The 20,519-nt window shown below is 39.0% G+C and overlaps 1 protein-coding gene across 1 annotated transcript in view; it reads right to left on the minus strand.

The window, feature by feature from the left end:
* The window catches only part of LOC139710530 (protein MTSS 2-like), a 94,298-nt gene extending 74,473 nt beyond the window's left edge, over window positions 1-19,825 (minus strand). Inside the window, exon 1 of the mRNA XM_071622464.1 lies at window positions 19,295-19,825. Within this exon, the coding sequence (XP_071478565.1) occupies window positions 19,295-19,363 (69 nt within the window). The 5' untranslated portion in view covers window positions 19,364-19,825. The remainder of the gene's footprint in view (window positions 1-19,294) is intronic.
* Window positions 19,826-20,519: the final 694 nt, after the last annotated feature.

Consider the following 20,519-nt stretch of genomic DNA (forward strand, 5'->3'; position numbering starts at 1 on the left):
GAATGCAACAACTCAAGAAGCACAATCTGAAAGGCATATATATATATTTGTAAACACATTTTGATAATGGGTATTGAAAACATTTCAAACATGGAAAAGTTGATACACACCGCCTACATGGTGCCTCATGCTATGGAGACATAGATATTTCATAAGGAGACATATTTCGATACCAATCCCAGTAGGGCATCCTGCGTCAATATCTACCCAAGATATCACTCATAAAAACATTAAATCACACGTTAGGCAACTAAATGAAAACTGTGACCTACAGATCCATACAGTTAAGAACATATAACTACTAAATTCAACTCAGGTGGATGTGAATGAATTCAATTCTGGATGAGTTGGTGTCACATGAAATGAGGCAAAAATTGAGACATCCATCAACATTTGGTAATTAATGCTTCTGCTATGGATGGTCAGTTGATCTGGTGTTGTACATCATACCTGATGTTTGGGGCTCAACACTAACTTTTTTTCTGGTAGCCCATTTGGGCCACTAAAATATTAGAATTTGAAATTCTGTTTGCCCAAAATGATAAACAAAATATAATTTTTTTTTTTTTGGAATTTTAGCTGTGTGATCGGGCCACTAGGGGAGAGCTTTTTTAGGATGTGGTCGGACATCAATTTTTAGAGGTCCCGTGGCCACTGGGCCATCAGTAATGTCTAACCCTACCTACTCGTTTCTCCACTTTCAATTAATAGTAATCCCACAAGCCACCCACCACTTGTGTGTGCACGCACTTTATACTCTTACATATTGATGTCAGTGTGATGTTGATTGGTTGGAGCAATATCAAACTCGACTGTCGGGGCGATGTGAACGTGTCATCGATACAAAAACTGCGCTGCACACGCCCACGTCCTGCAACAAGGGGCATCTCCCTGACATCTATTTGACCTTTGGGTAGGCGAGTCATCTGGCCAATCCCCGCAGTACAGTCTTAAATGAGTGTGTACACACAAACACGCACACACAATGCTAGTTCTTCCGACATCTCAGTCAGTGGCGGTGGCAGCGGCTTCAATACATCTGTGTACATTTGACGGCTTTGACGGTAATGATAGCCCCAGGCCAAGCTGATTTCATTGTCGGGCAAATGAGACAGAGATTGAGAGGATAGGAAATGCGCCATGTACACACCTAAATTGTCGAATACTGGTGATTTGCGAGGACTGTCGGTACAACCTAATTTAGATCAACATCATGGAACAATATGAAATTTCCACGTGGCATATTGTTATCATACACAGTAGGCCGTACTTACTTCAATGTTCTAAAAGGCAGGACTTGAAATAAAATTCACTTTATTATAAAGTATCAAGTCATTTCAAGATATGAAATGACAGCAGAAAATCACATAACCAGGAGCTGGTACTAACTTTTTCTCTGCTTGCCATTCTGAAGAATAAAATCAATATTTATTTGTTTTTATTTCACTTTTCCAAAAAAAAACTTGACTTGCCTCCTAAAAGGGCTGCATTTATTAACATATAAGCAGTATCAGTTTTCTTGTTGAAATAAAGAAAAAAAAACCCAAAAATCCATGTCAAAATCAACACTTTACTTGCCAAGTTAAATGTTCTAAGCCCTAATATAACATAACAAATGTGAAATGTTTTTTTTAATGCATCGGCAATCATTGATTTACACCCTAAACATTACCAGGCTATTATGATTTCTCTTTAGTCCATACAACACAGAACTTACTAGTAAACATATTGTGCCAACCCTTATAATTGTAGCATGTTAAATTGTGTCCAACTTTTATGCTGTCAATTCAATGTTGGGATTAAGACTCCAAGAATACTACCCAGCATCACTCCCATGCAGGGAAAAAATCGCATAGTGCATAATTTAGTGAAATTACTGCAACACTCTGGTACAGAATAATGATGTCATCACGTACACATATTTATGAGTGTTCACACATTGTGCATGCATGCCATCATGATAATGTTTCTGGCCACACTGCAAAATTTCCCATTTTCGTAATTAAGGATTTGATTTTTTTCCCCTTGAAATTCAAACACATGCTCACGTAAATGTAAAGACATGGCTACAGGGGAAAATGTTGGCACCTTCTCAAAATATGAGTTGATGGGAAAATGATTAACTCCCCCCCCCCCAAAAAAAAAAAGAAGAAATAAATAAAATGTCTCTGGGAGCTTCATCGTCTGCTGTCCAGTCGAGAGTTTTCAATGGTGGGTCTATATTGGCTGCCAGACCTATACCAGGAGCGCATCATTCCTTTACCGGTCATGTTCCCCATCATGTCACCACAAGATAAGCATCTTGCTCTTCCTCCCCGCATCTGAACTGGCTTTGATGGCCATGACTCATGCTCAATTTCACTTTAATTACAGCTTCTTTCAACAATGGCCTCACATTTTGGTGGTGAGTGGACCCCCCACCCCCAAATCCCTTTCATCCCCTCCACCCCCCCCCCCCCCCCCCCCCCCCCCCCTCCCTCCCCACACACACACACACACCCATTCTCCGGTCACAGTTTTGTGATCACACACTCTCCAAATCGACATGAAACCCTTTTGCGTCACGCCATCGCCTTTATACACAACACCCATCTGGCGGGGGCCGGCTTCAGAGAAAATGTCGGCTGAGAGGCGGTGAGCGGTGAGCGGTGAACAACTCAGAGATAGGGGAGGTCCCATCGCAAAGTTTATGAAACCAGCGCATCTCATATAATAGCAATTAACATTTTATGCATCACACGAGTACTCATGTTTTGTCAGATAGAGAGAGGAAAAAAAGACTTTCAGAGTACACACAGGCTGCCAAAGCTGATGTGCACATACAATAATATCGAACATGCTGTAAGAAGATCTAACTTGAATGGCGTCAGCTGTGCTGTGCAAGTCAGAGTTTGAAAACAAAAATGTGTTCATACGCCATGTACAAAGTGTATACAATATCTCATTGCCCAAAACCACAACAGGGAAAAGCCACCTGGCTATACATGTCTACCAGCCATCTGGGTGCACAAGGCAAAATAATGTGATTGGGGGGGGGGGCTGTTAGATGTTTTCACTTCATCATAGATTCAAAAACATTAATTTTGCTCTTTCTGACTCACTAAATGCATGTATTCACATGGAAGTCATCAACTGTTAAACACACACACATCACCCATGTAAACACCATTAATCAGTACCATCTGCTCTAAAAATACACTGTAGTTCCATTCAGTTTGAGCACTGAAAGAGTTTCTCTCACATACACTGTATGATCAATAATCACATTCAGCAATTCAATGCTCTCACACCTGCTCAGGTTTAGTGCACAGTTTTTCACATAAAATTTTCAGCTTTAGTCATACTCAAGAATACCTCAAGAGTATACAAAGACACGTTATGCACACAATTGTAATCATACTTCTGAAGATTCACACTTAAGATAATCTTGCTCCCGAAACGAACACTTGTACACCAAGCAGCATGAAAGCTTTCTAACACAGCATACGTAGATTATGACAACTGATATCTAATGATTAGAGAATTCAGAGAAGTTTACCCTTTCTAGCATGTCGCTTGGCAGATCAATTCGCTATCTCTGTTCCCCTCTTTTATTCTCATTTTCTCTACATCATTATTATTCTTTTCATTTAATCATTTTGCAATTTGTCTTGTAATTGGCAATCTGAGACTCTCCATCTCCTGTTCATCTCTACCCAGAATTACTTGTCAGTGAAGTTAATCCTGTACCTCCATTTTGGGACCCAATTGATTCAAGTGTAGCTTTTGGGTAAGGTTTTGTATTGTAGTGTAACTTGTGCAGTCAGGGAAGGAGTGCATGAATTGAATTGCTAATCAAGTTTTCTGTTACTCTGTACTGAGTGTTTCACTTCTTTTCATTGAAATCAACTTTTGAACATGGAGCAGAGATTCCCTTTAAATCCCCAAGCAAAAGTTCATTTTCAATGATTGGTGGGACCAGCTGTATAACATCATACATGGTAAAATCTCTTAACAGTGTACGAAAGATGGATGTTGCTCCCATAACAACAGTGACACCTCATTTGCTAAGATGATATTTCTAAACTTTACTGCTGTTTCTATAATAGATTTCTAGTTCTCCAGATAAATCGATGATGCACAAGGCTCTATGCAGCCAAATGTCTTTCACCTTGGGTCTGACAAGGATCTTTCGAGGAAAAGCTCCTCAGAAAGAGCTGGACACAAGACTACACCTGGGTGTGGGTGTGAGATGTGGCACATGAAAGGTCTGTTGCCAGGCAACCAGGAGACTGTGTGAACTTGGGTTTCAGTCAACCTGGCACACATTATACACACACAGAAATCTCTTATTCCACAATGCATGTAGTGAGGGCATGGCAGTGATGCTCAAATGTGCAACATTAATAATGAGACCAAGATTACATAACCGGCACAGTTGCTATCAAGCAGCTATGGCAGTATCATTATTATCGTAGTATTGGTAGCAGCCCTTAATTCCTTAATCATCTTGATAGGCAAAGATCATTAGTGGGCTGAATTTAAGTGGATATTACAACTGTATTAAATCACATCACCACATGACACACACACACATGAACACAAACTAACTGACAAACAGACACACACACACTGCGCACACGATGAATATGGGGTACATTTCGTCAAGGGATGAAACTGAAGTTCAGTGTCCATCTCCGCTGGAAAACAGTCGGATTTGCTGAAAACTCAACAATGCACTGTGTGGCCACCTCTCTCGGCTCTTAGATGCGGTATAAACAGTCCCCCTGGCGAACACGTCTCTAGAGGGCAATTCGAGTCCATTGTCGCTCCATCGTTATCACAAACGAGCGACAATTCCGATTTCTCGCCATCGCGAGGGAGAGGAATCGGAGCCGATGCCTGATGAGGGGCTGCCAGAATGAGATGATTATCTTGTGGGGAGATATTACGCCAGGAGGTGCGCCATCAGCAAAGCCCAGACTGATGACGAAGTTCGAGGAGGAGAAGAAAAGGGATTTTTCTAGAGGGAGTTAGACGGCAGGGAGGGGGAGGAGGAAGAGGAGGAAAGAGCATTGCAGATGGATGCGGCTCCTCAAGTAAAGCAGGATTTGGGCACAGATTGTTATCGCATTATGGCAACTTGGATACAAATCTACAAAGAATCTTTTTAGGACTTCCTTCCGCTTTCTGCTACTGTCTATCCACTCCAAACACACGATGCAGAACATGACATTAATATGAACCGCTGTTTGGCAGTGGCAATACTACATGCTTTATCTATACTGTATGCATGCTACATACAAGAAACTGTGAAGTTTGATTTACACTGTCAGCTGAACATTTTGCATTTGGGGTAATACAGTGTAAAGTTGTGTAATTCAATGTTCAGAAACTCAAATCTAAATTGCCCATGGACAGGAAGTTCCTGCAGTTATTACTACTGTGCAATTTCTTCGGAATGTTTATTTATTTACACTTCATTTCAATGCAGGATTCATTCTAATGTTGAAAGCACACAATCACATTCATCCTACCTGTACACCTTCTCAGTATACATGTAGTTCTGCTACTATCCATAGTTTCAGTTGCCCTCCTTTAATGTATATACTGAAGACATAAAATAAACATGACTATTGATACAGGAAAGTTTTATTTTGGATCTTTATGCAGGTAAATAGACCACTTTGTATTACAAATCAAAAAAGCAAAGATTATCAGATTCTATGCTAGTCTTTATGTGCTCAGGCATTTAACATGCCAAACATTTCTAATACCAGCATTCAGTAATCCAAGCAAACTTGACATGTACAATGTAGTTATCAAGTTTAATAGCGCGCTCAATCAGGTATAGCAAGGTGCTTCAGTCCAACAGGAAGGCCATGTGACACAATAGGGATTAAAGGGATTAGATCATCTCTATTCATGGACATCTGTGCCAGTGGGCAAAGAAAGTGCTCCAGCATGGGTGCCAACTAGCAAACACAGCACAGTAAGGGTTTTAAAAAAAAGGTCCTGTTTACCTTTGGGAGCAGTGATTTAAAAAAATTTTCAAGATATCATATTTGACGCATCTATGTCTAGGTCCATTGTATCACAAAACATCCTTGTTACCATATTAAATTTTTGCAATAAAGCCTAGAATATAAGGAGATATCAGTATTTTTCTCATTAAACCATAACTGCAGGCAGTTTAGGTTGGAAAACATTTTTATTATAACTATTGTTCACATTTTGTGTATTTAAAGGACAAGTTCACCTTCATAGACATGTGGGTTGAGTGAATGCAGCAATGTTAGTAGAACACATCAATGAGAGTTTGAGGAAAATCGGACTATCCATTCAAAAGTTATGAATTTTTGAAGTTTCTGCTCAGTCACAGCTGGATGAGAAGACTACTATAGCTTGTGATGTCACATGAGTACAACTATATAAAGAAAGTATAAAGAAAATTCAAGATATTCTCACTTTTCTTTCATAATAAAAGAACACTCGACTTCTCTCTTTCAGAAGTCAGGGGAAATAACATTACCCCTAACATAAGTCAGTTAAATGTCGAAGAAATGTGCACTTTATTCAAAAAGTCAAGTTTTGTGAAATTCTCTTTTTATTTTCCTTATATTGTTGTACGCATGTGACATCATGCACTGTAGTAGTCTTCTCCTCCAGCAGTGATTGCACAGATACATTAAAAATTCATAGCTTTTGAATGGATTGTCAGATTTTCCCCAAATTTTCACTGATGTGTTCTACTAATATTGTTGCCCTCACTCAATCCACATGTATATGAAGGTGAACTTGTCCTTCAACAATACTTAACTTTGATTATAATACAGATTCAAATTTTTACAGTGGTTGTTTCTATTCCCAACTCACATTTTTAGAACTATTTTAAAGCACTAATGCTGGGTTTTTGTTTCTTCTGCAAATGGTAAATTATGCCTTCAAACTCTCTAGTCTGTGTAAAAATTGTAATCAAGTGCAGTGTAGGTGATGTGCTCTACTAGTTGACCCCATCCCCCCCCCCCCTCCCCCACATATCAATATACAATTTGTAATTGCATACAGAATCAATGTAGAACAAACTACATGATTAATTCAAAAGCGATAAGGGAATGTTACTGCTCCCTTTTAATTATAATGGATATTGCATGCAATATAAACTGAGAATTGCCAGCTACAAGTAGCATATCTATGGGCATGAAGTAACAGTGGCACATTCATTATTGTAAACCGCTGATTGTTGTGCACACCACTGAACTTTTGTTCTAGGAAATAAAAGCTGCAAACATATGGCACAAAAAGTGTCATGGAGATTTTATTATGTGAGCGAATGCAAGTCACAAAAGCAATCTTTCCACTGATTGCACTGCCATGGTAACGGGAGAAAAAAGCACAGAACAAAATCTATTCATCAAGAATTAAAACTACTATATATTCTGCAGACGTTGCATGCCCTCAAAATCCCACACCTCTTTGCAGCAACCTCATTACCAGCAATGCTATTAAAACTGTGGTCAATACAAAGGGAGCACATTGCCGTGACAAGGAAAACATGACCTCATCTGCACACATTCTTTATACTGGCTGTGTGCTTTTTGAAGTATAACATGTATATCCGGATTCAACAGCCCTCTAGGATCTATGATCTGGGCAATCAATACTAGCACATGCATTGTACATATTCAACCACACACACTAAAAAAAAAGAAAAAAAAATGTTCTTTGCGTCAGAGAATAAATGGTCTACTGATCGTCCATCACACAGGGAATGGTGACCTAGCCTTCCTCAAACACAAGCCTTTCCACGCTTTGACAGTTTAGCATTCACAGAAAACTGCACCACCAAACAACCTTGATCATGAACACACCTCCAACTGTGCGGTCTGATGAAAAAAGGGCGAAAAAAAAAGAAGGTTGTATTTATTCAACTCTGTCACAGACGCATACAACGATAAATGCAAATACATATATCATTCAGCTCACCTCACAATTGAGTACCATTGACTACTGGTCTCCTTTATATCATATTTCCCAATCTCTGATTTTCATTGTCCCCTTTCCAATGTCCATACAAATTAATATTTGCACAAGTGGTTTGCACAACTTTACAAAAACTCAGAGCATAGTGTGGAAAAGAAGAAAAGATGGGGGGAAAAAAATTTGTAAAGAAAAATGCACTGAGTCATAACTATTAAACACCAAACATAGAAATCAGGATTCACTGTTCCACTTAAGTATTCAGTAGGCCTACCCTATGCCTGGTCATTACAGTAAAACGTTGTGTGTCTCACTCTTCTCCTGACGTGCTTTTTATCAGCAAAGCAATCATGCCACGATGCCAATCTAATCCTGAGCGTGCTGTAAATTTGCAATCAAGTTGAGAGTTTCCACATTTTCCTTCTCAGCGCATTTGTAAAAAACATCTCACAGTATTGGGAATTTCTCTGTCTCTTCGGGATTACGATCCATAAATACATGCCATGTTATCATTCGCCACACAATTATCATCACCTTGGACACATACAATTGTACAACTTGTACAATGTACCTAGGTAATACAATGGACTTTGTATATCTACCCATGTAATTACCAGCATACAGACTGCATTATATACAATGTATTTCAGCAACACTGACTATGACAACATCAAGTATATATTGTACATGTAGCTTGAAGTATTCAATAAAGGTGGGTTTTGATGTCGTTGTTACTTTACAGTATTTTGTTGGGGAGAAAAAAAAAAAAGAATACTGATGGGTTCACTTTGGGTTATTTGGGGCAAAAAAAATTAAAACATCATTTAGTTATTGTATTGGGATTTCTGTTACAAGCACATTGTCCCAACTCATTCCTCATTAGCATTGAATAGGACTAATTATAATATGAATCATCATTATTTGAGGTCACAAATAATGCTCTGTATATAAGCCATGAAGAGATGATGGTGGTATATCAATGTACTTTGTAACTCCACATCAGACTTATATGTACTGGGCAAGCCAAGAGCATAATTTGCAAAACATCATTTCCAACTCATGTCAAGTGCATGTGTGTAGGGGAGGGGTGGGAGGGGGGGGGGGGGGGGTGACATCTAGAATTCATGGGACTGGTTAAATTCCCCTTCATCACTACTTCTGAATGTAAATGCACACAAGTGGAATAAATCTCCCGCGTGAAAGATGAAAGGGGCAGAAAATCCAGCAAGCTTCATTCAAGCTTCCAATATTATTCAGGAGAGGGGAGATGGGGGATAGGAGAGAGAAAGAGAGTGAGGCGGAGTAGAATGCAAAGCACGGAGGTTGTAATATTTGCTCAGTCGAAACAGAATTGGAGAGAGCCTCACACTCTTCATTCATGAAGAATCCTGACAGAACCTCACGGCATAACGGTTTATACTGGGTGCTGAATGTGTAGGCTTCATTTTTAGCTATAATTGCAGGCACAAAAAATGAATGAATGAATGAATGAATGAATGAATGAATGAATGAATGAATGAATGAATGATGATGGATGATGAATGAATGAATGAATGAATGAATGAATGAATGAATGAATGAATGAATGAATGAATGAATGAATGAATGAATGAATGAATGAATGAATGAATGAATGAATGAATGAATGAATGAATGAATGAATGAATGAATGGATGAATGGATGGGTGAATGGACGGACGGGCGGAATGAATAAAGAAATAAAGAAAGAAAAAAAATTTTGATGAATAAAGTAAAACAAAACAATAAACTTGAGTCACAACCATCTAGAGAAAACATGACCTTGTTTTCAGATCATCATTGTTATCAGTTTTGCGCCAAAACAAATCTTCAAATGCAGCAGACCAATTTAACTGGGGTATCCCATGGGTACTATGTGCAGGAGCTGTTCTTCTCTGAAGATCTGATGATACATTCAGAAGTGTGGTGGACAGGCACTGCATGTACCATTACTCCAGTGTGCACAATTTGCTCTTTTGCATGCACTCTGTTGATGCAGAAGGGCAGATGTCCACACCATTTGAGAGGGATGGTCTTTTATACAATGTAGCAATGATCATCTACAATCAACATGACGATGGCCTGCAAACAACAGCATAAAGGGCACTAGTGCATATTTATGTACAATAAATACACTGCACATACAGCGTATTTCAAGCCTTCTGCCAAATCAAGAAATTCAAGCGTACATCCTCATGTGCCAAGCACTGGAATAAGGCAAAACCTGCTTTTACAAACAAGTGGAATACCGAATCAGCTGGAGTTGGCCATACCTGCATAGTAGCAGGAGGGACATATTTCCCAGGTCATTGACATCCTCATCTCAGTGAACTCGCCAGCTCGGAATTTCCTGTCATGTTACTTTCATCTCAAAGATGTTAAGTGTATGTGTGCAACACTTGGTTTCAATCCAATGCTATTCAAAGTCTGTATCAAGTTGTGTATCACATGCTTTGATGACATGTGTGTTCTTGTTGCATTATGTGTAAACCTGACTAGTTTTTGCATATAAAAATGGTGCGTCTCCTCTTAAAACTTTGAATACAAAGCTACAGAAAGTAATGATTTCATGACAATAAGTTCAAAGGAAAAATATGTCATTACATGAAATTATATGTCATACAATGTAATGTACAATATAAAGAATTAAGACTAAATATGCATCACAAACATAATTCAAAGCAGCTACAATGCATATTATTTATTACCCTTCATATGCTGCATCTGAAGAGAGAGTATTGTGAACATAAGAAACCAAGCCACAAGTCAATGCTATATAATCGGTAGGCAAATGATACGAAAAATGTGTGCGTGCGGCATTTCTATGGACACATCTCCTCAGCTTATAGCAACAGAATTTTTGGACCGTCCACCCCATGCACTGCACCACCAGGGGCATCCCACATCCCACATTGCCTCCCTTTGAAATGAGATCACATGTGTGACTACGCAGGAGATCGAAGTAATGGCGAGAATTTAGGGGGCAAAGCATGCATGCAGATGATCCTCACAATTCATGCTTGAACTTCCGAGAAGCCGGCAACTGCTTCCAGCGTGATCAAACTTGACCAGTGATTAAGACCTTCCCTCTACAACAGCAGATGACAGGATGCTATGGAGTGATGAAAATCAGGGTAAGAGTGGATGGGAGTAGGGAAGAGCAGGATTTCACAAATTGTGAGATTGCATATACATGTACATTGTATATGGGCATTTCCACAGTATAAGGGTACATTGTACATTTCAGGGATGTCACTTTATTTTCTGTTTCCAATGTGCATTACCCCCCCCCCCCCTCCCCCATACAATATGATCTTTTACAACAGTTTCATGAGAGAAAACTTTGCCCCAAAATTGCTTCAAAGACGCAATCTACTAGAATTTTGCCAAAATAAAAAAAATTGGGAGGGTAATTATGTAATGATGGACAGACATCTACGGAATGTATATTAGCATACATATTGTATGATGGTCAAATAATTAATGCTCACTGAAAATTTGTTGTTTTTCAATAGCATGGCCTAAATTGGTAAGAAATGATAGTAACAGCCCTAAAATTCGGAACACTGTGTTTTCTATCATTTCTAGACTTAGTGGTGAATGTACATGTATAACATGGACGGACAAAACTATCACATATTCGTCTGTCCATGTTACGTACGCATGGTACGTGTATGTTACCCTAAAATTTTTCATTTTGGCAAAGTTCTACTAGATTGCTTGTTTAAAGGCAAGCAATTTTGGGGCAAACTTATCTCTAATTAAACTGTTCTGAAAGAATGTATTATTGGGGGGGGGGGGGGGTATGCACTCTGGAAACAGAAAATAAAGCGACATCCCTGAAAAGTACCCTTTTACTCTGGAAATGCCCATGTGCATGTACAAACAATGTCTGCTCATCGAAAAATAAAACAAAGCACACAAAAAATCCACAGCAAAGACAAACATTACCATGTAAGGATTGCAGGGCATGATGTCAGAGACCGTGTGTGTGTGTGTGTGTGTGTGTGTGTGTGTGTGTGTGTGAGTATGACAGAGAAGAATTTTTTTTTCATCAGTGATCCAATTCATCTTCATAACAAACTTAACCTTCATACATTATGTACAACAAACATTGGACCCATGATCAGAGTTTCAATGTAATCTGATGATAGTGTACCTTGTACCTAAAGTGGTTAAGCATCAGTTATTACATCATAGAAATAAGAATCTGAAATGCAAACAGTGCTTCAGAGGTCACAATTAGCAGCTGCTGGAATTGGATTAGCTGGAAATACATATATGCAGTACTAAGACAGTTTTGAATCGAGAAGTATCCAAGATGAATGTTTAGAATGTTCATCTGTCATTATACAATGAACACATATGCGTGGCTGTAGGCCTACACTGTTATTGTTTTCATGGATTTTGGAGTCATGACTGTCTCTCCAAAGTATAAATTCTTCAATGTTTACCATTAAATAATATTATAATCAGGTCTTATTTTTCTCCAAATAAAAAATCATTGCAGAGTCATACAGTTATACATGCAGTGACTAAATCTTACAGTACGTAGAATGTACAATTGTGAATGTGATGTATTATACAGATGATTTTGTATCATACAGTACATAAATGTACATGTACAATGTAGGTGCCCTACACGTGTCGGTATGTGCAATAAATATTGCTCCTGAAATGAATCGTTTGAAGGCATAAATGATTCTCTTCATTTTTTCTTTTCTTTTTTTTTTTTTTTTTTGTTTTGGGGGGGGGGGGGGGGGGGCAGACAGAGCAATGTGCTTCACCACAATTGTACACTGTAATTATATTACTGTAATTTTACAGGCATATTCATTACAATGACAAGCTACAGAAGCTGAGCATACGTGTGTACACACTCATATACTGCATTCACCAGCCTACATGTAATGGAATATGAATAGTGGGAGAAATCAATATTCCCATTCCCGGGGTAAGAGATTTTCACAGTGCTCCTGGCAGGACAATCCCCTTAATACAACGAGACAAATATCCCATCACATTGTAAATGATGCACTAGACACTGTATCTGTGCTGCTTCCATTCAATCCACAAGACATGAAGCCTTGAGAACGCATGAATAGCTTGGAGTGTAACGCCATTCATGCAGGCTATGATAATTTCATAAATGGTTGTTGGTCTGTACAAGGCCTGCTATCATCCGTCTTCCCGCGGCATGCTTGCATTGTAGCAGTACGTCATCACTCCCCTTTTTCAAATTGATTGGCTATTAATAATTAGGGAGGGAGCAAGCATCGCATAAAAAGCTGGCTGTGAAATTATCTTGTCCCGCGCACACTAGAAACAGCCATCCATTGCATCCGTGGACAGTGTGGCATGCATGGTAGGGTGTGGACACTATGAGGTTTCATTCTGCAGCTTGAAATGGCTTCCATAGACCTGTAATTAAAGGTTTTGACTGGAGTTTATGTCCTCTCCATGAACTCAATGCCAGGACAATCTTCTCTTTTCTTTCCACACTGCAAGCAGAAATTAGGCAAAGCACAAAGGTATCTAAAGTAGGTATGTCTTCAACTCCTGATACCATTTACACGCTTTGCTTCATGACTGTAAAAAAGTAACTGATATTGGAATAATAGCAATATTTACTATAAAGTACATAGTTAACAACAAATACATTTATGACTGAATACCTAGAGATATGTCTATGTAACACATGAGATCCACTAATTGTTACAGAATTATGAGCATGAATCTTATCATTCAGGAAATGGAAGTCTTGGAATAGAGACAGCACTATAAGAGTATTAAATGGAAGAAGTGATAAAATGCAAAATGAACACCATATTGCAGACTGAATAAAAACACTACAACATATCATGTGCTTCCTTTTTTCATTGAAATATTTTATAAACTGAGAAGATACAATCACAACTTTATGCAGCTAGATAAAGGTTTAGTTTACAATTTCATTTGCAAGGGTGGCAACAAACTTGTCGTAAGCAGAACTTGACTTTGCTCTCAAAATCATATCATGCATATAACATGTGTACAAGTGCTGTACAACTGAGCTTCTTTCGTAGATTCTATGAAATTACATAATGTACCATGTACCAAAAAATAGTGAACTGAATTTTCACCCTGTTTTCTGCTGAAACTTTAGAGTTTTCTCATTTGAAGGAAAATACAGCTCTCAAAGACAGGGTTTGTCAGAGTGAAATCAATGAGATTTACAATGTAATCCATTTCCTATGGAAACCTGGTGGCCTGTATATTACAAGTCTATGGGGACTTCAGAATTCAGGATGGAATGGGTTAAACACAGCATATGACAAAACTGAGGTGGATTGTGGCCTGAACACTTCTCCCTCAGGAATCTTACACTATGGTTGAACTGCAAGTGGCAAAACATAATGTACTGAAAAATTTTATATGGCAAGTAGGCCTACATTGTATATCTTGGATCACACAAAACTGACAGGGAGCAACATGTGTTGAAATACATGTACATTGTAGGTCAGGTATGTACTGATGTATTGCACAGTCAGAGAGGGACTAAAGGCACTATACATGTAAATTAATAAAATCTGTTATGTCTGAGAAGGTTCTGGATGGACTTCAACATCTGCAGTCTACAATAATGTATACACGTGTAAGTCTAGCATCCATTGACTGGCACAGTGACCCGGCATTCCAAGGAACACGTGTACAGTACACTGTACAACTGTACGTGTCCCTTGTACACCTTTATTCCTGAACAATCAATCATTTGCTATGTTTGTTGTTAGTAGAATATGAACACATTACCGTTCCAACACACCTAGCCTACAAAGGTTATGTACACACAGCATATGACACAGAAGTTATCGCCACACGTTGGATTGCATTGTTGACTTTTGCCCACACGTGGGTGCATTATTCAAACGGAACCAACACACACACGTCAACAGACATCCTTGCTTACAAACACTAAAATGCAGTTAATGTAGTTTCACGGCTATTAACACAGTTATCATTACAATGTACATCTATAAACTTTTCCGAAAAAAGACAAATTGAAGGACTCCTGACATGGATACTTCTTTTTTTCACACAAAGTAGAAGGAGTTAGATGATCCATACAGTTTGGTAGCTCTTAGAAGAATGAAGACATTTACAGACTGTATCTATAACTTGGGAATTCCCTTTTCCAAGAAGAATTAAGATAGTGGAAATTCCACAATGATTACGTTTGACACTACAAACAATAACAGGCATAGAACACTTTTCACCTGAACTCAACAAGTTACAAGAAAAATGCTAAAACTGTATGAAGAATACAATGCAATACATGCTGTAAATTGTCTTTGGCAATCTAACATGAAATTCACTACTGGGAAAGACATTAAAGGGCATTGTATTCCAGTAATTATGCGCTTGAAGAAATTGATATCGGTATTGGTACAATTACACATACAGTACAGCTAATAATTACTGGGGGATAGAAACTGAAGGAAAAGGAACCAGATACAATCAAACCTGTCTATAACAGCTATCCAAGGAAGATGAAAAAGTGGTCATTATAGACAAGTTCTTCAACATTTTTTTTTTTTTTTTTTTTTTTGGGGGGGGGATTTTCATTTAGCAGCCCCATACGGAAGTGGCCGCTAAGACAGGTTTGACAGAACTTTGTCCTGGATACCCAATATCAACTTTGCAATATACTGCATATCATACAGATTTTTTTTTTTCCCATGAGCCCCATTTTGGGGTAGATAAAGTTATCATTCTTGATGAAAAGTCGAAACATTAATTAACTAGTGTTCAGTCACAGGGAGTATAAACATGTACCCCATACTAAAGGCCCACTGGAAAAAAAAATATTGATAAAGCATAATATGTTTTTGTTGTGCCATTACACTGGCTGCAAAACCCACAGCAAAAAAAAAAAAAAAAAAAAAATTATCTACATAGTACATTGTATGTCAGGAATTTTACAGCAATGAGAAAAAAGAGCAAGTATTATTCACACCTTTTTTAACATCGTAAGTGGCAAAATTCACACTTTTTTAAGATCTTGTTTAATTGTTTGTTTCCCCTCCCCCCCCCCCCCCCCAGGATACACACACCAGCATTGTATTTGATGAGAAGCTTCAAATGAGAATTCAAAATGTGAAGAAAGAGTACAGTAGTGTTTTTCACTGTCAATGTTTACAAATGCCCTGTTGAGAGCACTGCCCTATCACTCAATGTCTTGGTCAGACCTTGCAAATGTATACATGTAATACTCTTATTTCTTGGGGGGGGGGGGATAAGAAAGTCTACAGTACCACACAAAATTGAATAGCATCATAGGCAGAATGATGAGTGTTCAGTTCAAACAATTACATCTCTGTTCATTCTGATCACATGATGGCATCAAGCGACAAATGTTTGATCTCCATAAAATCCATAGTACTGTACATTATGCATTTTACACTGAATTCAAACAGACTCTACAGCACATCACACTGACTTCCAAGGTCTGACCACAATGTTTCTTGAAAGCAAACCCCAGACCTCTCCCTGCACAACAATTTGGAGCAATTTTGTCGACTCAAGGTGGGTAATTTGCCCGTTCTACATTTCGGCATATACTTTACACACATTACTTTACTAGGGTTTGCAAATCTACTGAATGACCAACATGCAGATATACAATAGTTTGTAACTTTATTTCTTATGATTTCCACAATATGATCTCCAAAAGGTCTCCAACATTAAGAACGTTACTTTGATGCTGATAGGTCAGTTGAAGAGAGGCAATTTACAGACCCTCTGTATACCCTCATTGCCAATCTTGATATAAATACAGTTGGCCTATATTGAAATACATGCACATCATCCCGAGTGTGATGAAAAACAAGTGTCCACGTTGCAGCTAAACCCAGACAGCATCATAAACACAAACAGAAGCCCACACAAAGGGAAGGATTGGAGGTAACCTTACAAGGACTTGCAAACTCGCTCAGGTAGAAACACAAAAGTACATGTGGAGTGATCGGCTATTGTTGGCCTGCGGACTTTGGATGGTTGGCTGTCTACAAAGGTTGCCGGTTATTCAGAGTGGCCCAGCTGTTGCTCACGTCAGCCACTTAACCTTCAACGGTTCATAGGGCAAAGAAATGTCCATGTACAATATGTAGGTGCTATATTTTGTGCCATGATGTGTATATCAATGCATATAATGATAAAAAGTTGTATGCATGAACAGTGTATAAAGATGATGTATGAGCTCTTGATAGTTGCAGGCCACTCCTGCACCATGGTAAAGTGAGTATAGACACATATAAAGTGTCATACAATGTGTAGTCAATTGGAAGACAAGGACTTGTTTTGCCTTTAGAAGCAGCCGACCAGTAAGCAAATATGTAAATTATTTGAATCAGCAATGTATATAAACACACTACCAGTGGAAGGTTGATTTGCACGATGAAAGGTGTGATCAGAGAGTGATTGTAGAATTAAAGAAAAGAGTCAGAGAGTAAATAATCCAAGGCCCCACCCCCACCACATCCCTGCTGGTCTTTAACCCTTCAAGTACCCATGCACTGAGCCATAATTTATCCCATGACTTTTCCAAGTCATATTATCATCACATTAATTCCCTACACTTGTGAAGTCCATCTTCTGCAGCAGGAGGACAAATCCACTCAGGTGTAACAATGCAGCAGCTTCCAGATGATTGTCCATTCACAACACTGCCATTCAAAAGGATTAATGGGATTACGCAATACTCATTGACTGTGAGTTTTTCAGGACATCTGTGCGGATCAACAAAGGAAGCGTGCCACTGGAGGCTCAGATCAGAAACAAAGCATAGTACAAGAGTCAGTATAAGATCCATTTTACTAATTCAAGCTACGGATCAAAATATAATGCCATGGATGTCTGCTATTCTAGATTTTCTGATTATCTGTTTTACCTTTAGATTGTTGTTGTTGTTGTTGTTGTTTTGTGTTTAGTGGCGTTTTCCATTCTCTTTAGAATATTTACGCCAAACACTTATCTATAAATTTCTTTTCCTTTTATCATTTTTTTTCCAAAAAAGAATATTGTAAGGAGTATCCTTGGTCAGCTGTCGGTACGTCTATTTGCCTGCTTAAAATATTATCGGGCTATAGAAGATGTCAGGCTACCAGACGTAATTCCAGGACTAAATTTGAATAACACAAATCATGCACCATAAAAAAAAAAAAATAAAGTCTACAGTGCAGTGTACAGTGGCTACAACATCATTAATACCACAAATTTCAGCAGATGATCTGCATACGCAGTGTAGACTCTACAGTGTATCACTTGTACAGGCAGCTACCGGCAGGGGGTAGTGAGCCAGTAGCTACCAGTAAATTTTCAATTTCTTAACAATCTATACTCAATAGCATGAAAAACCCGATAATAAACAAGATCAACAGCAAACCAATTATACCACAGAAAACTTTTCTAGGGGATGCACATAGGAAAAAGCATTAGGTGCATTTCACATGTATTGCCAATAAAAGGGTAGGGGTATGATTCATGATGTCGGTTTCAAAATCTGAAATATAAAAGCATTAAAGGCATAACCCAGCGCGTCAAAATAAACAACCCATACGTTCGAAGCAGTTATCTTGGAGCATGTACTGCAAATCGCATTTTCAATGCGCACCTGTGGATCCAGAGTATTTTCTTTACATGTGAGTAAAAATTGGAATTTAAGGCAAATCGTGAGATATTTTATTTCTATTGATAGAAAAACATTAGGGTGTCAATGTGTTGGACATCCAACCATCACATCACAGAGACTCCAACTCTCCCGTTTTCGACGGGAGATCTCCCGCCGAAAGCCCATTTTTGCAAAATCTCCCGTTCTCCCGTTTGAGATTTGATTTCTCCCGCCCTGGCTCTGTGTCTCCTGGTGGAAAGGATTTCTTAATTATTGCTATCGTATGTTGAAAAAATAAGCCTTGGATAGCACCAGAGAACATCTAGAACCATAGAAACTTCGCGCTTCGCACACATCAACTTGGAGTCTCCCGTTTGCTAGGGGTTTCAGGCGGGAGAATCTCCAGATCAGAAGGTGCTTGGGGTTGGAGTCTCTGACATCAGACCATGAGTATGACCATACTTTGTTGAGCTACATTTGTAGTTTGTGCTGTCTGGGTAGACTAAACTTTACACTGAACTCAAATGAACTTTGATACTAACTAACATTAGTATTGTATGGATTTCATAATTTGAAGTGCCATGCAGGATTATAACACTAACAGTAACACTTCAGTTCAATTAGACCTATCATTCTCTAGTTTTGACTTTAGGACTCGGAGGTTATACTAACCTTCATATCATTCACAACTGTTTGGAACAGTCCTCCAAGAACACTGCAGTCTCTTTCACTACCTTCCATGGTGACAATGCTATCCAGTCACAAAACAACAGAAAAATAATAATCCCTTCAGGGTAGTCCACACGGCTGTGTGATCCGACTGACACGCTGCTGGTCTGAGCTGAAACCTATTGTTTGCCCGTCCGTAGCGTTGTTGGAAGTACGAATCGCCGCGGCACGTCGTGAGAAACCTTCCGAGCGGGGATGGATCGGCACGGGCCGAACCAGGACGGCGCCGGATGACGTCCAAAGGGACCTCTCCTCCACGACTTTGAGGGCCGCTGGATATACTCACTACACTGCGGTAATAATTAGATGGGATTTCCAGTCAGTAAGTTACTTTTCAAAATTTATGTTGCCTACACTCCATGGATTTTGCCATCAGCCGAATTCCAGTAATTGCAATATCACTTGCATGGGTTTTGAAACGCACTGGAGTCCCTCACCGGGTTCACTAGCGCTGTATGAAGCATAGACACGTTGGGCTAGGCTAGAAATTGGTATACGAGTACGTGTACTACATTGTTACTGCCTGCATGCATTGCTATGCTGTGTGCGGTGTGTTTGCCCGATGGCCCTGTTAGCCAGGCTACACAACAGCTGTTCGAACCTGCCGCACTGTACTCTGTGTGGTACGTACGGTAACGTGCACGGCGGAGACTGCGCGCGCGATCTCAACCGGTGCATTCGTCATGCGCTTATTACTAGTATGCAAAATGCTCAATAAAGCAGGGAGGTGGGAACATGTCAATATAGTACATGTATTTCGCAACTTTTCATCTGATCCGGATTGTTACTAACCAATTGCCAAGGGTAATCATGATACTATGTATGGGATGACCGTCGTTTATATATGATTTTTTAATTCTTTCGTATGTTCCCTTTTCTTCTGATTACGTTATTGCTGGAATTAAGTGAATGTACAACATTATTTTTAAAGAGAGAGAGAGAGAGAAAAAAAAAGAACACTGAAGATATTTAACAGTAGACCTCTGTCTGATAACTACTCAGTACTGCCCAACATCCATTTGAGAGGAATATTCATAGAATGATCTTACTTTTTGGACATGGCAATGGGGAGAATAGAAACACAAAGCAGACAAAACTACGTTACCAACGTGGTAACAAACCAACCATCAGAAACGCAAAATCAAAGCGTGTCGCTATGATAATAATA

The sequence above is a fragment of the Diadema antillarum genome, unplaced genomic scaffold, assembly GCF_040938485.1.
Source record: "Diadema antillarum isolate AM-2024a unplaced genomic scaffold, OU_Dant_1.0 seq00001539_RagTag, whole genome shotgun sequence".
Taxonomy (NCBI): Eukaryota; Metazoa; Echinodermata; class Echinoidea; order Diadematoida; family Diadematidae; genus Diadema; species Diadema antillarum.